The 14,290-nt window shown below is 38.4% G+C and overlaps 1 protein-coding gene across 2 annotated transcripts; it reads right to left on the reverse strand.

Moving 5' to 3' along the window:
* Positions 1-8,453: 8,453 nt before the first annotated feature.
* Positions 8,454-13,673, reverse strand: LOC129102635 (endothelial zinc finger protein induced by tumor necrosis factor alpha-like). 2 transcript variants are annotated; one of them, XM_054612862.1, is made up of 5 exons: positions 13,347-13,673; positions 11,298-11,484; positions 11,095-11,190; positions 10,515-10,583; positions 8,454-10,317 (listed from the first exon to the last, which is right to left on the reverse strand). In XM_054612862.1, exons 1-5 carry the CDS (start codon positions 13,551-13,553, stop codon positions 9,011-9,013), a joined length of 1,866 nt encoding a protein of 621 aa, XP_054468837.1. In that variant the 5' UTR covers positions 13,554-13,673; the 3' UTR covers positions 8,454-9,010. The 2 variants fall into 2 exon arrangements, with proteins under 2 accessions (XP_054468837.1, XP_054468839.1); XM_054612864.1 differs by having other exon boundaries at positions 8,455-10,317; positions 11,301-11,484.
* Between the last annotated feature and the right edge of the window lie 617 nt (positions 13,674-14,290).

The following is a 14,290-nucleotide window of genomic DNA, read 5'->3' on the forward strand; positions in this document are numbered from 1 at the left end:
TGTAAATAAAGTTTTATGCTATATGATGCTATATTTATTTTGATAGTACTGTGTGATGATATAACTGACATCTTAAATAAGGAGCATGTCCAGGTTTTTTGTCTTGTGTCATTTTTGTATGTATCTATTATTGCCAGGAAGCAACTGCATCAGCAGAAACAAATGGGCTAATAACAGTAACAAACAAGAAACACCAGCCAAACAGTTATGACTTGTTTTATGCTGATCTACTGTCTGATATAACTTCACATGTTATGTGAGTGCTGAGACAAAATCATGTTTCTCTAACGTGGGCCTTATGTGATGCTGCCTCATGTTGGATCTTTGTATGAGTTCAGATGAGCGCCGATGTTTCCTCATCTCACTCAGTTTGCCCTCAGAAGCTTTCACTCTGCAATTGAGCAAAAAAACATGAAATGTTTTTTATCAAATGCTGGTTGAGATGTGGGCTTAGTGCGGCTTTGCTGTCGAACTTGTTGGCGTTGCCCCAGCAGAAGCCTTGTTTGTGAGGCACAGACTGAGGGTGGAGTCAGAGGCCCAGATGGGCCGCCGTGGGCAGACGGCACACAGCTGGGAAGACAGAACATATTTTCATGTATTTCCAGAGTTGTTTATTTTAGTTTAGTTTTTAATTCACAGATAACACATAAGGGCCAAAAAAAAAAAAAAAGACATTGCACTGATACAGAATAACCAAGCAATGCAATACATATTGATGCTGCATGTATTGTATAATCATCCCATATGCAGATGCAATTTTTTGTATTCCATTACTCACCCTCAGTGCAACACCTCTGCAGACACTTTCTCTCAAATTCAAAGCAGTTCTGGTTGCCCAAATAATTCTAGTAGTAACGCTGGTGCATCTCAAAACATGGTGCTGTATCTGGTGCTGCTCTACAGGCCTTTATGTGGAGAGAGTGAGAAAGATATAGCATAAGGAAAGATAGATACACATTAGTTGTAGCATCAGAATCAGGATCTTACATCTTCCATTCAATGCACATACAGCTGATCATTCTTGATCTACTATTTAGTTTTCATTGGAGGCTGTCATGCAGGCTAGAAGGGCACTACTGCCATCTTCTGGTCAAAGGACACAGAGCAGACAACTTTACTTCCCCTTCTATATATATATATTTATACATATATATATATTATATATATATATATATATATATATTATTTTTACCCCACATAGGCTGAAAAGAATAACTAAACTGAAAATAATGTTTAAGGGACATAGTAAAAAAAGAAATGGCTTACTTTAACCAGTATATCCTCAGTCACGTGAGCTTGTGTATGTGAGCACATTTATTAATGAGCCCTACACTGTGAATTGAAATATTGATGTATATTTGAAGTGTATTGCATAGGTGAACATGGAGACACGTTTTTTAAACCACCGTACGCCATGGTGTACCCATCATTTTCCATGCTAATGCAATAACCCTCGCATGTAAAAGAGAAATATTTGTTTTATATCCAGGCTCAAATAGGTATAGTATGAATACATTTATTTTGATTGATAATATCTCTATTAGTCTAATACCCAGACGAATCACTTTCCATTGTTTTAAATATATTTCATTGAGATGAAACATGTTTATTATTTTAAGTAGATAATATATTTAGATAATACAATTTATAAAACTACCAAGAAGCTCACAAAAGATAGGAGCGGCTGTGGCGTAGTGGAGAGCAAGATAGTTCTCCATTCAGAGGGTCGGTGGTTCGATACCCGGCTTCGGCAGTCGATGTGTCCTTGGGCAAGACACTTAACCCCAAGTTGCTCCTGAAGGCCATCGGTGTGGACTGGATGATGAATGTTAGTTAGAGTCTGATGGTGGCACCTTGATGGTAGCCTGTCATCAGTGTGTGAATGGGTGAATGATATGTAACATACTACTGACTGTAAGTCGCTTTGGAGAAAAGCGTCTGCTAAATGACTGTAATGTAATGTAAAAAGATAATCCTTCATAAAATAACAACAATCACCATGGACAGAATATAAAGTTCCCCGTACGAGTACATACCGGAGATTCAAGTGGACAATGTTCGACCACTGTTTGAGTGCAGCTGATGATGCCACTAAAGTAATGTTGCATGGGAGTCACCATGCAACATTACTTTAGTGGCAGTCTTGACAATATGGTCAAACACGCCTGCTGTATGTTTAAAGCATCAGAAACCCCTGAGAAGATCTCAAGAGGATCAGAGGACATCATTGTGACTCCAACAGCTATTCTGAGTACAAGCTCCTGCAATCTCCACAGAGATTGAGATAATTGCAGATGACATCGCTCAGTCAATTGTTAAAGAGTAAATCAAAGGGACAGTGTACGTTTCTCAGTCACGTGAATCAATGTACGATGATATCAAGGCAAAAGTGTGGCGTTTCCTGGGACTGATGGGTTGGTGGCTAGCAGCTACAGTGACAGGGTGACACTGGTTCTGCAGGACGCCACAGCACCGGCAGACAAAAACAAAATGTCCGTCAGGATACTTGTGGAACTGGAACTGGTTTCGCGTATCTTCAAGAAAGCAAAGGCGAACGTGGATCTGGGAAACTGAGAGACCATCCTTGAGCGCCTGTTCCAAAACATATGGGCCAAAGTTGAGGGAGCAGATTACGACATCACCCCAAAAACTTTTAAAAGCCTGCACAAGATCGTTCTCAAGGACCTGTGCAAGAAGTGGGGCCGTGCAGAGACCTTGCTGCTTTCATTGAGTCTAGATGAACCAGCAGTTGATGACTGGACCGCCTCGTCTTTCAAAGACCACCTGATGACACCACCGAAGAAGAATGGCACCGCAGGTTCTTCTCCTCCGTGGGCAAAGACATCTCCAGGCCCTTCACTCCAGAGTTCAGACGTATGGCTGGTACTGTTATGTACATCGCCGCTCAACAGTTTGGAGACCTCTGCTTCCAAGGGGTGATGGGGTCCAGTGTGGCTGGAAAGATTTCTCTATTCTTTTAATTTTCTTTCAAGTTAATAATGTAATAATATGTAATAACTGAGTCAACCTATGTAATAACTCTGTGATAAAGTTTGCCATCATGGTTCAGACTACAGAGCCTTCTTGTTGTTTCATAAATATGATTGGTTGATGGATTTAATCTCTGTGCGAAAGCGAAGAAAAAACGACCATGTTACGTAAATGAAATATGTCGCTTATTCCCCGCATTATATTCATGTTCTGTGTGAAAGTACTCATGACAAAAAAGAACACTTAGTATTTTTTTATTGACATGCGAATAAAGCGCACATAAAAAATGCCCCCATTGTGTAAAGTCCTTTTCACAGCAGTCCCTTTCACCTTTGTGATTTTCTAAAAAACATGTAATGGTTACCTATATTATTGTGTAATTAAAAGTTATTATTTTTAGGCAAACCTTTATGCTTGATTTTGTGCTTAAACGAAAGCCGGGTGGATAAACAGTCAGGCAACCAGACTACAGACTGTGGTTGTTCTTGTCTGGTTTTGCTGTGCAGCACCACATTTGGATGATTTTATTTTTCTCATTCTTGCAAACTCAGCATTGATTTAATGAGTGTGAGCTGTAAGCTCGGCCTGCTGTTTACAATTCGACCCACATATGTTTGATAATGTTGCATAATGCAGTGATGTAAGCATACTGAACGCTCGCATTATCCCGCTCGCTGCTGACTGCCGGCTGCTGCTGACTGATGGGCCGTCCGCATGAGGTGGGGGGAGCAGTGAGTGATAAAGAGCTCCACAGAGTTTTTAATTAATGGTGTCTATCCAAGGTCAGAGGCATCATGTTGGTGATCTGTGGCCCTTGAATTGATTGATCACATGCTGCTCTCACACTCACACAGTCACATGCCCAGTGTGACATACATTGATCTGCTTCTGTGGCCTGTGACAACACTCCAGATACGAGATCCAGCCAGCCACTCACTATCACTTCATTCATCCATCTATCTATACACAATTGCTGAACAATCTACCATCCATCCATCCATCCATCCATCCATCCATCCATCCATCCATCCATCCATCCATCCATCCATCCATCCATCATTATCAATCACTATCAATTCATCATCATCCAACCATCTATCCATTCATCCATCCATCTACTGTTTTTTCCATCCCAGCATCCATCCATCCATCCATCCATCCAACATCCATCCATCCATTATTTTACCCATTCTACCAGTCATCCACCAAGTCATCCATCCATTAATTGCTTTACCCATAATACCATTCATCCACCCATCCATCCATCCAGTCATCCATCATTCATTCACCCATCGATTCATGCATTAACGCCCTTATATTCATCCTTTAATTCATCTGTTTATGCTCTTATCAATCCATCAACCCATTCCACCATCATACCCTTCATCCATGTATTCAGCCAGCCATGTTTTCCTCCATCTATCCAATAATAGCATAGTATGATTTATGTATAGACATAAACTGCAGTCAAGTAAAATCAAATTACCTAAAGCTGTGCAATAACTAATGAATAAGTTGTGCTACACTAATTTGTAACAGTGTGTCTATAAAATAGGCTTAAAAGAAGAAACAGTGTTTGCTCCCTTGATCATACAGACAGGCCTCTCCAGAGTCCAGGAGCTCCGACAGTGAAGGTATGATTACCTGTGTGACTAAATCTGGGCCTTGGATCGAACGACCAGGAGGAGAGCGCCTCTGCATGCTGATTGCCTTTTCTCTGTCCCCACAGTTCATCACTCTGCAGTCAGTGACACTCTGTCACCACACGGCTCCAGCTGACCGTCGGGGTAGTGACCCCTGAAACTGTCTTCCATTAATCACAGTTAGACAACACGCAGGGAGCCGCGCTGTACGAGAAATGGAAGCTGCTGGAGGTCAATCTTGCAGGCAGCAGCAGGTTTGTCTGCAGGTGTCAAAGCTGCTGACGTTTCAGAAATGAACTGAAGCAATAACTCCTGAATGAATGCAATCAGATCAATGGTGCAATATGGGCGATTATAACCAAAAACGAATGTTCCTATACAGGATGATTATAAAAGGAACATCTCTAAAATGCTGAATAAATCACCCTGTAAGTCACAAACTCTGATATGACCCTTTGTATTATCAGAATTTGATCCAATTAGTCGAGTAAAACTCCGGAAGAGACAATGAGTGATTTATTTTCATGCTATTTATGTGTGTGGGAAGTCAACAGGAAGTCTCTAAACACATACTCAATGGGCCGAAATATGCAAAAGCCCAAGGAAGCCTGTTTTTAGCGTATTACCCAGTGCGAAACTTTCATCTGAATGAATGAGGTTCCATCTTGGAACCTGGTATCGAATTATTTAAAAACATCCTTACTAAGGATTGGGTGCCGTTTGAAATTTTCAGGTACTAGAACCGTTATGATCCCTGTAGGTTTCGATAAAGCTAATGAAACCTTTTGCGAAACTTAACTCTGAACTAAACCTTAAAATGTTTGATTTAAACATGCAATACAAAGTAATTGCCATATGGGGGAGGCGGAACACAACACTGACATTTGATCACTTTTTAAGGCATGTCGAACTTGTTAGAAAACAGGTGCTTATTTCAGTTAAAGACAATATTTGTCCACCGCTAAAATTTAAGTCCAATATTCACTCTCCTTTTAGCTCTGTTTTGGTCTCCACCAACTCCTGAGGAAAAGATCTGTCACTTAAGCTGTTAAATGCTCCTGTGTGTTCACTAGCTAGTCACTTACTGTGTCTGACGATGGTTTTGGTGCTCAGCAGGTAGGGCATAGTGGGCTTTTTTTTTTTTGCTTCCTCTTTCAACTGAATATGTTGCATAAAGAGATCGGAGAATTAACCAAAATTCAACCGAATTCTTGCAGATTCAAAGTTTGGTGAAAAACTGTTGCATCATGACAACGTTTTGATGCACTTCACGTAACAACTGTTGTTGATGTGACTGTTAGGCTAACAAGGAGTACTATGATTCTCCATTAACTTTCCTGCCATTTTGCCAGCAAGAAACAGCTGATATCAGAAACCATTACTGTGGGATCTCCTGAACTCAAAACCCACATAAGGGAAAACTCAAAGGAAGCTTGGTTTTTAATATATCATTTTAAAAAATATTAATTATATCAAACAGTAGGATAGCATAACTTTTCACTTTTCTCTATTATATTCATTTGCTATCCTGTCTCAACGTGATTACTGTTTAACTGTTCTAATAATAAATTGGACGAGGAATTTTAAACACACTTCATGCAAAGAGAACTTGAACTCAGTGTCAGTGGGAGGTTGATCTCTGTGAAAACACAGAATTCTTAGCAGGATTAGACAAAATGCAATAAACTGGTATTACAGGTGTGTAACCTGCTTAGTGCAGCCTGAGACGGAGTCACACATGAAAACAGTTGGTGTTGCTGCAGCCACAAGCTCCACAGAGCTTTTCACTGAGTCATTTTCACATGAGGACAAAGCTTTCATTTCAAGCTTAAACTGAATTTTCTTTCATGCAACTCCTTGTCTTGTTTGGCTTTTGTTGAAATGTGTTTCTTTTTTTTATTTATCTTTGTTTCTTTTACTCTTAACTTGAAAAGCTGAAAGCAGGGGGGTTGTTATGAGAAATGTCTTTCTGTTAACTGAATCAACGAATAAAAGAAAAAAGAAAAATACTTGTTAGTTCTAATGACTCAACCAACAATTCTCCCATTTATGTCTCCAATAACCGTCAGATTTGATCAAGTAGTAATTTGATTAAGTCTTTTGGTAAAGTCACATCCTTGGAAAAATTGTATAGTAGCAATGGTGGTGATACATTTTTTAAGAAGATATTTTTTGAAAATAACATCAGAACAAAGGATGACTTTCAGCATGCATATCCTGTCGCATAAATAGGCGTAGAACTTGAAGAGGAACACCATATACATGAAGAATTCCAATATGTTATTTCCATGGCCTATAGGGCAGTCAATTGAGCTACGATCTCTCTTTTTGGGAGGGATTGGGGAGACCATAGGTATAACATGTTGGAGTTTTGAATATTGGCAGTTTCCCTTTAATGTTAACAATGCAGTTTTGTGTATGTTTATCCTCTAGCACCATCTAGTGGATGATTTAACAGAACACTTCTCTGTAGAGATAAGGTTGAATTCATAATAATAATAAGAAGAAGAAGAATTCACACAAAACTAACAATTTCTGATTGATCAAAGCTGTATAATAGAATAATTCTTACCTCAACATGATCATGATCAGATTTAGAATACAAAAAAACTTGAACTGGACAGAGTCAGGATAGCTGTTTCTAGTCTCAAGGCTAAGCCAAGCTAAGCAGCTGTTGGCTGTAACTTTAATTTGCTGTAGAGACATTTTGCTCTTCTCATTAAGCAAGAAAGCAAGTAAGCTTTTTTCCCTAAATGTCAAACTAAGCACTTTATATACATCTGAAGTACATCTGACTGACTGCTTTACCTTGTATCCTCGTCTAGTACAGTGACAGTCCTAGTCAAGACGTACTCTTTCAATTTGATTATATACTTCCATGCAGTATAAATAAAGCTACTGTTGCTTATAAAAACTTTAACTGTCTGAGCTGTATTAGTGACAACAGCATATGCTACATCCCAATGTTGTTTAAAGTCCCTGTCTGCCCAGTTATTTTAAACAAGGTCTCAGGCACATTGAAGCGTTAATTAGCTGAGGTAATCTGCTTTCTTTATTGAGACCTCCTTCACTCCGTCTTCCCCTCCCTTTGTTTAATGGCAAAAGAAATTATCCACATGTAGGTAATTTGTGAGAGTCCAGTAAAACCAATCAAGTGAAAAGAAAACATTAAAGTGAGAGCCAGCACTGCTTTATGAAGGAGCAGTGAAGTCAGCGATTTACTGTTGAAGACAGCAGAGAGAACAAACTCTATTGCTTAGCTTTTGAGAAGTCTATTTGAGCACAGTGGTTACTTTGTTAACATTTTGTAGGCAGTAATGTTAACTGGTTTGAACTATTTCCATAAGTATGTGGCTACTCCAGACCTCATTGTTCATTTGGTCGACGGCTGTTTAAAAGGTTTTGGCTTTTTAGCCCCGAAAAAAGGGAAATCTTTAATGCTACAGAATACAATGTTTAGAAATGTTCAAAAATCACATATAGATCTATCAACATCGTGGTTTAGACTTATTTTAACTTAAGTAGTTGCCAGGCTGGTAACAGGCATCTGCTTCTGGTTGCCAAAACTGAAATAGTGTTGCCATTTTAAGTCACCTTATACTTTGTGTAATTAAGAGACTGTGCAAGTAAAACTCAAACAGGCTCAACCCGCTACTGGACTCTATGGTATAGGGCTCCGCCTGAGCTCATAGAACTAGGGTTACAATATCGTAATTTTGTTATACATCAGCTTAATAGTGAGAATGTCATAAAAAATAATCAAAATTCAGTGTATTTTGTTTCTTATCTGATACTTTACAGAATTTGAATCTTGAGGGTTATCAGTAAACATGTGCAACCACATTACTGCTATACAAAATAGCTTTTATTTAGTTCCCCAAAAAATATCCATCATATCACTGTTGCTTTTTTCTCCCTTCCAATTTTTTTTTTTTTTCTGGACTGTGCTGATTCCCACAAAAGATCCATTGGCCTTTCAGCATTGAATTCTTAGATTGTTGGTCCCTTAAGTGACACCAACATCAGCTTGTCTATCATCTCTTCTCTCAGAGATGACCTCCAATCTGTCTTGATTCTGCTTCAACAGCTGAACCCCTCTGACATACAGCTGAAGAGACTTTTATATGTTAAAAAGTGGCCCGAATTGGTTTCCAATGACTGTCAAGCCCTGCTGAGTTTTTAAGGGTCTTATTGTTTTTGGTCAATCTAGAGAATTTTATACTTGCGATGAAGTCTTCAATGTTCTAATACAGACAGAGGATTGACAAATCTCTATCATCTCACAGTATTTATTGTCACATTGCCCAGCCATATTTCCACTGTTGAGTATGTCAATGTAAAAAGTATATGACGCGGTCGTACAGCAATGAAATGTTTTAGTTTTTCACAGCAGCTTTTTCAGACTGTTCATCTCCTGGCTCATCTGGCAGGTGACCCCTCTGATGTTTCTTGAAGTCGCTGCAGTGCATGAATCCTTTCCCACAGACCACGCAGAAATACGGCTTTTCTCCCGTGTGGACCCGTCTGTGCAGCTTGAGGCCGATGGACTGAGTGAACCTCCTGCCGCAGATGTTGCAGCCGTACCTCTTTTCCCCAGAGTGGATCGCCATGTGTATCTTGAGATTGCTGGGGTTGCTGAACTTTTTATCGCACTGGTCGCAGGCGTAGGGCTTCACCCCCGTGTGGATGCTCATGTGATACTTGAGATTGACCGTGCACCGGAACTTTTTGCCGCACACGTTGCAGACCGGCTGCTGGCCCCGCTTCTTCCCCGTGTGGATCCTCATGTGGTTCTGGAGCGCGCTGGCGTGGCCGCAGCGTTTCCCGCAGGTCTCGCAGACGTACGGCTTCTCTCCCGTGTGGGTGAGCATGTGGTGCTTCAGAGCGCTCCGGTGACTGCAGCCTTTACCGCAAACCTCGCAGGAGAAAAGCTTCTCTCCGGTGTGTTTGCTCAGGTGATTTTCCAGGACGCTCGCGTCGCTGGATCCGAGGCCGAGCACGTCGCAGCAGTTGTCCTTTGGCCCGTGGGTCACCCGGTGGGTGGTCAGGGACGAGGACGAGAAGAAACTCTCGCCGCACATCTCGCAGACGAAATCTCTGTCTCCTGAATGTAGGTTCTCGTGATCCGCCAAGCTCTTTCTGCACTCGAAGGCCTCAGGGCACAGCGAGCAAACAAAGGTCTTCTTCAAGGCGCCGCACCTGTGCCGCTGAAGCTCCAACGCCCCGTTGAACTGACTCTCACACAGCGTGCATGTGCGGGTGCTTGGTTTCTTCAGGCTGTGCCGACGCATGTGTCTAGCTAAGGTATATTTGTAGGCAAACTCTATCCCGCAGTCGGAGCATTCGTAAGGTTTCTCTCCGGTGTGTCGTCTGGAATGCGCGATGAGCCCCTGTTTCTCTGAAAAACATTTCCCGCACTCGGAGCATAGGTGTGGTTTGGTGTGAGTCAGGTAGTGTCTGTCCAGCATACACTTCAGAGCAAAAGTTTTGTCACAAGAGGGACATTTCATTGGCCCTGTGCTCTTCTTCCTTTTAATTTTGGATGTGGCAGTCGTAAGACCCGTATCCTCCTGGACGCCATCTTCCTCGCTTACATCGGAGGCCGGCTCTGAGGCGACCGCTGTTGACGTAGCGTCAGGTACAGACAGGGAGCCAGAGTTACTCTCACGTGTGAGTGCATCAGCTGAAAAAAACACAAAGATCAATTAGAGGACTTGAAACAGAGTGGGAGATACACATAAAACACATAAACACAGCTGCACACAACAAATCAAACTATAATTTTAACATTGTTTTGCTTGTTAGGAAAAACTAATTGATCTTGATTAAACACAAACAAGAAGTAGTTGTTCTGCTGGTTTGTAACAAAGCTTTAGTTACCAGGTGTGATCACTGATTCTGAGTCAGCCGCTGCTGCTGATGCTGTTGGTTCTTCAGTATGTTGCTCTTCTGAAAAGACAAAACATGAAAATAACTTTTGTGTATCTCTCAATAGGGGAGCAGAGTTTGCCTAATCAGAACTCCATCTATCCTGCTCGAGTCGGCCATTAAAATGCAGATGTGTTTTGGCAAGTAAAGCATTGAATTTTGAGATGGGTATATCACCTAAACATTTCATTTAGAACATTTAAATTAAATGCAAAATATTGCTAAAAAAGCTAAAAGAAAAGCTAAAAGATGGCTGTATGCTTTGGGAAATGACTGGCACTAACAGAAGCTGTAAGCAAACAGTAGATGTATGTAGAAAGGGATTCAAAACATGTTATGGTCATTGCTTACCACACTACTGGAAACATAACCCAACCATGTACAAGTTATTCTGACTTACTATTCTTAATTATACATGCATGGCTGGCAAATTACTCCTTTGACTGTTCTGACTATACTTAGCAGCAGAGATCAAAACATATAGCAATACATACAACCAAAGTTTCATTGAAACTGAAGCTGGTTCTGATACCTCTATGATATATGTGGTCATTCTGCTTTTTTGGGGCTGGTTTGGATCCTCCTTCGATTTTCTTTCTTTTCTGACGAGAGGTTCTGGATGCAGATTCTGTAATTTAACAACAACAACATACAACATGGTTTAGAATACAAAAAAATGCCAGTAAGGGACTTGAAAAGCCTCTCCACATTCCGTCAAGCTTAAAACTGACTTACGACCTTTGGGCCCGGCCACTCGCCCTGCTTCCGGCTTCATGCTCGTCTGCTTCGTCTCCACATTCGACCCAGCCCTCTGCTCTGCAGCAGGACAATCCTCAGCTTCACACATGGACACTTTCAACATCGTCAGTATCTTCTTTACTGCATCTTTGGTCCATGTTTCCATGAGGGATGCAAACTGGTCCTGTGAAGTCACGTGTAGGAAAGAATGAGGAGAAATGAGAAGGTAATTATGCATGATGGTGCTTTCAAAATGAGTCAATTGTTGAGTAACTGAAAGTCTATCTGCACAATATAACAAACGAATAATGTAAATGGCAAATGTATCAAGGAAAAAATGCCATAAATTTAGGTTAGGGTTTCCAGCCTCTCAATTGTAAGAATGTGCTTGTTTCTCTAAACTGTATTAAATGTCTAAGGGTGGAAAAAATGACTCCTATAAAATCGGAAAACTTATTCCCAGGTTTTTAAGTAAAAGCTGAGAGAATTACTTTGAGCAGAGGTTTGTTGTTGCACTTTACCAACTTCCACATAAGTTACTGAGTTATAATTTATATTAATTGGTTATGACGCTGTTTTGAGCCAAGAGTTGCTTTCAGCGACAACAAATACCTCAGAATAGCTGCAACACATCAATGTTTGAAGCTAATGAGAGGTTTTCAGAGGCACATAACGTGAACGTTACATGACAGACAGTTTTTAGTGCTGTTACATATTAAAAAGACTTTTCTTTGCACATGTTCATAACCAATTACCATAAGATAAGATAAGATAAGATAAGATAAGATAAGATAATCCTTTATTAGTCCCGCAGCGGGGAAATTTGCAGACTTACAACAGCGTAGAGTAAAGTGCACACAAGAGACATAGTAGAAGAAGACAAGCTAAAAATAAAAAATAAAAAAAAAAGTATAAAAATAAAATAAAACAAGTATTATAAGTAAGCAATAATAAAAATAAAAAAAAAAATAAAAGTAGAAAAAAAATGACATGAGTAGAAGAAGACAAGCTAAAAATAAAAAATAAAAATAAAAAAGTATAAAAATAAAATAAAACAAGTATTATAAGTAAGCAATAATAAAAAAAACAGTAGAAAAAAAATGACATGAGTAGAAGAAGACAAGCTAAAAAAAAAAAAATAAAAATAAAAATAAAATAAAACAAGTAAAAATAAAAAAAGAAGACAAGCTAAAAATAAAAATAAAAAATAAAAATAAAATAAAACAAGTATTATAAGTAAGCAATAATAAAAAAAACAGTAGAAAAAAAATGACATGAGTAGAAGAAGACAAGCTAAAAATAAAAAAAATAAAAATAAAAATAAAAAAAAAATAAAATAAAACAAGTATTATAAGTAAGCAATAATAAAAAAAACAGTAGAAAAAAATGACATGAGTAGAAGAAGACAAGCTAAAAAAAAAAAAAATAAAAAATAAAAATAAAATAAAACAAGTATTATAAGTAAGCAATAATAAAAAAAAAAGTAGAAAAAAAAAAAATGACATGAGTAGAAGAAAAAATGACATGACAAGCTAAAAATAAAAAAAAAATAAAAATAAAAAATAAAAATAAAATAAAACAAGTATTATAAGTAAGCAATAATAAAAAAAACAGTAGAAAAAAATGACATGAGTAGAAGAAGACAAGCTAAAAATAAAAAATAAAAATAAAAATAAAAATAAAATAAAACAAGTATTATAAGTAAGCAATAATAAAAAAAACAGTAGAAAAAAAAAAAATGACATGAGTAGAAGAAGACAAGCTAAAAATAAAAAATAAAAATAAAAATAAAAAAAAATAAAATAAAACAAGTATTATAAGTAAGCAATAATAAAAAAAAAAATAAAATAAAACAGTAGAAAAAAATGACATGACATGTAGAAGAAGACAAGCTAAAAATAAAAAATAAAAATAAAAAATAAAAAAAATAAAAATAAAATAAAACAAGTATTATAAGTAAGCAATAATAAAAAAAAATAAAACAGTAGAAAAAAAAAAACAGTGACATGAAAACTAACGACTCCGTTTTCAGAAAATAAATGTTACCGTTATGGCTTTATTAAATATGCGACTCTCCTCCGATGGAGTCACTTCTTCGCTCTTCACAGCCGGAGATGAGCGGTGCTGAGCGGCCATGACTGGAGCCGAGGCCGGGCCCTCCTCCAGCAGCCTGCTGAGCTCCGTGAGCGCCGCTTCCACCTCAGCCTGCAGCAGAACAGACATCTGACACTCAAAAGTCTCCAGACTGAACATGTTTGTGTGTAATTTTATGATTTTTTCAATAATGCAAATCTTTCTTTTCTGCAACACCAAATTATTCCGGTTCTTGTTGTTGTTCCGCTTTTTTTTTCTTCGTGTGATGATTTACGGCAGTCTGGGAACACTTCTGCCCTCCACAAGAGAAGAAGAAACTCAACACATCTCTCTTAACTTTTTATATTTTGGATGTTTTTTCCCCTCAAATGTAGTTCCACCCATTCATTAAAAATAAAATAAAAATATAGCTCGAATAATTAAAAATTATTAAAAATTAATTTTTGGAATCAAGTCCTGTCTGGCTCCTTAAATATGTACTTTGGTCATTATACTTGATCTAACCCTTTATGGAAAAGCAAATTAATACATTGTTATAATTTAATAATTTGTAATAATATATATTTTTTATTTTGTTGTTCATTAGAGCGTTTATGATTGGTTAGGTCTATTTTCAAAGCCTTTGCCAGAGCTCAGCATGCTTTCATGATGGTATGAACATCTCTTTCTGACCAGAAGATTCTTACTGTAATACATGTATTACCAGAATAGGTGTCAATATTAGTGTGCTGTTGTAGTTCCTCACTGTAACCACTGGAGAGCAGTGTAAATTCATGATTCTAAATACACTGAAGACAACCAACAACAAGCCACATCTGAATACCATCATTTGCTGGCACAGAATGCAGGCAGACAATCCATGCCAAACATATTTCCTTCATTGTAATTAAAAGCAC

The sequence above is a fragment of the Anoplopoma fimbria genome, chromosome 14 (assembly GCF_027596085.1).
Source record: "Anoplopoma fimbria isolate UVic2021 breed Golden Eagle Sablefish chromosome 14, Afim_UVic_2022, whole genome shotgun sequence".
Lineage (NCBI taxonomy): Eukaryota > Metazoa > Chordata > Actinopteri > Perciformes > Anoplopomatidae > Anoplopoma > Anoplopoma fimbria.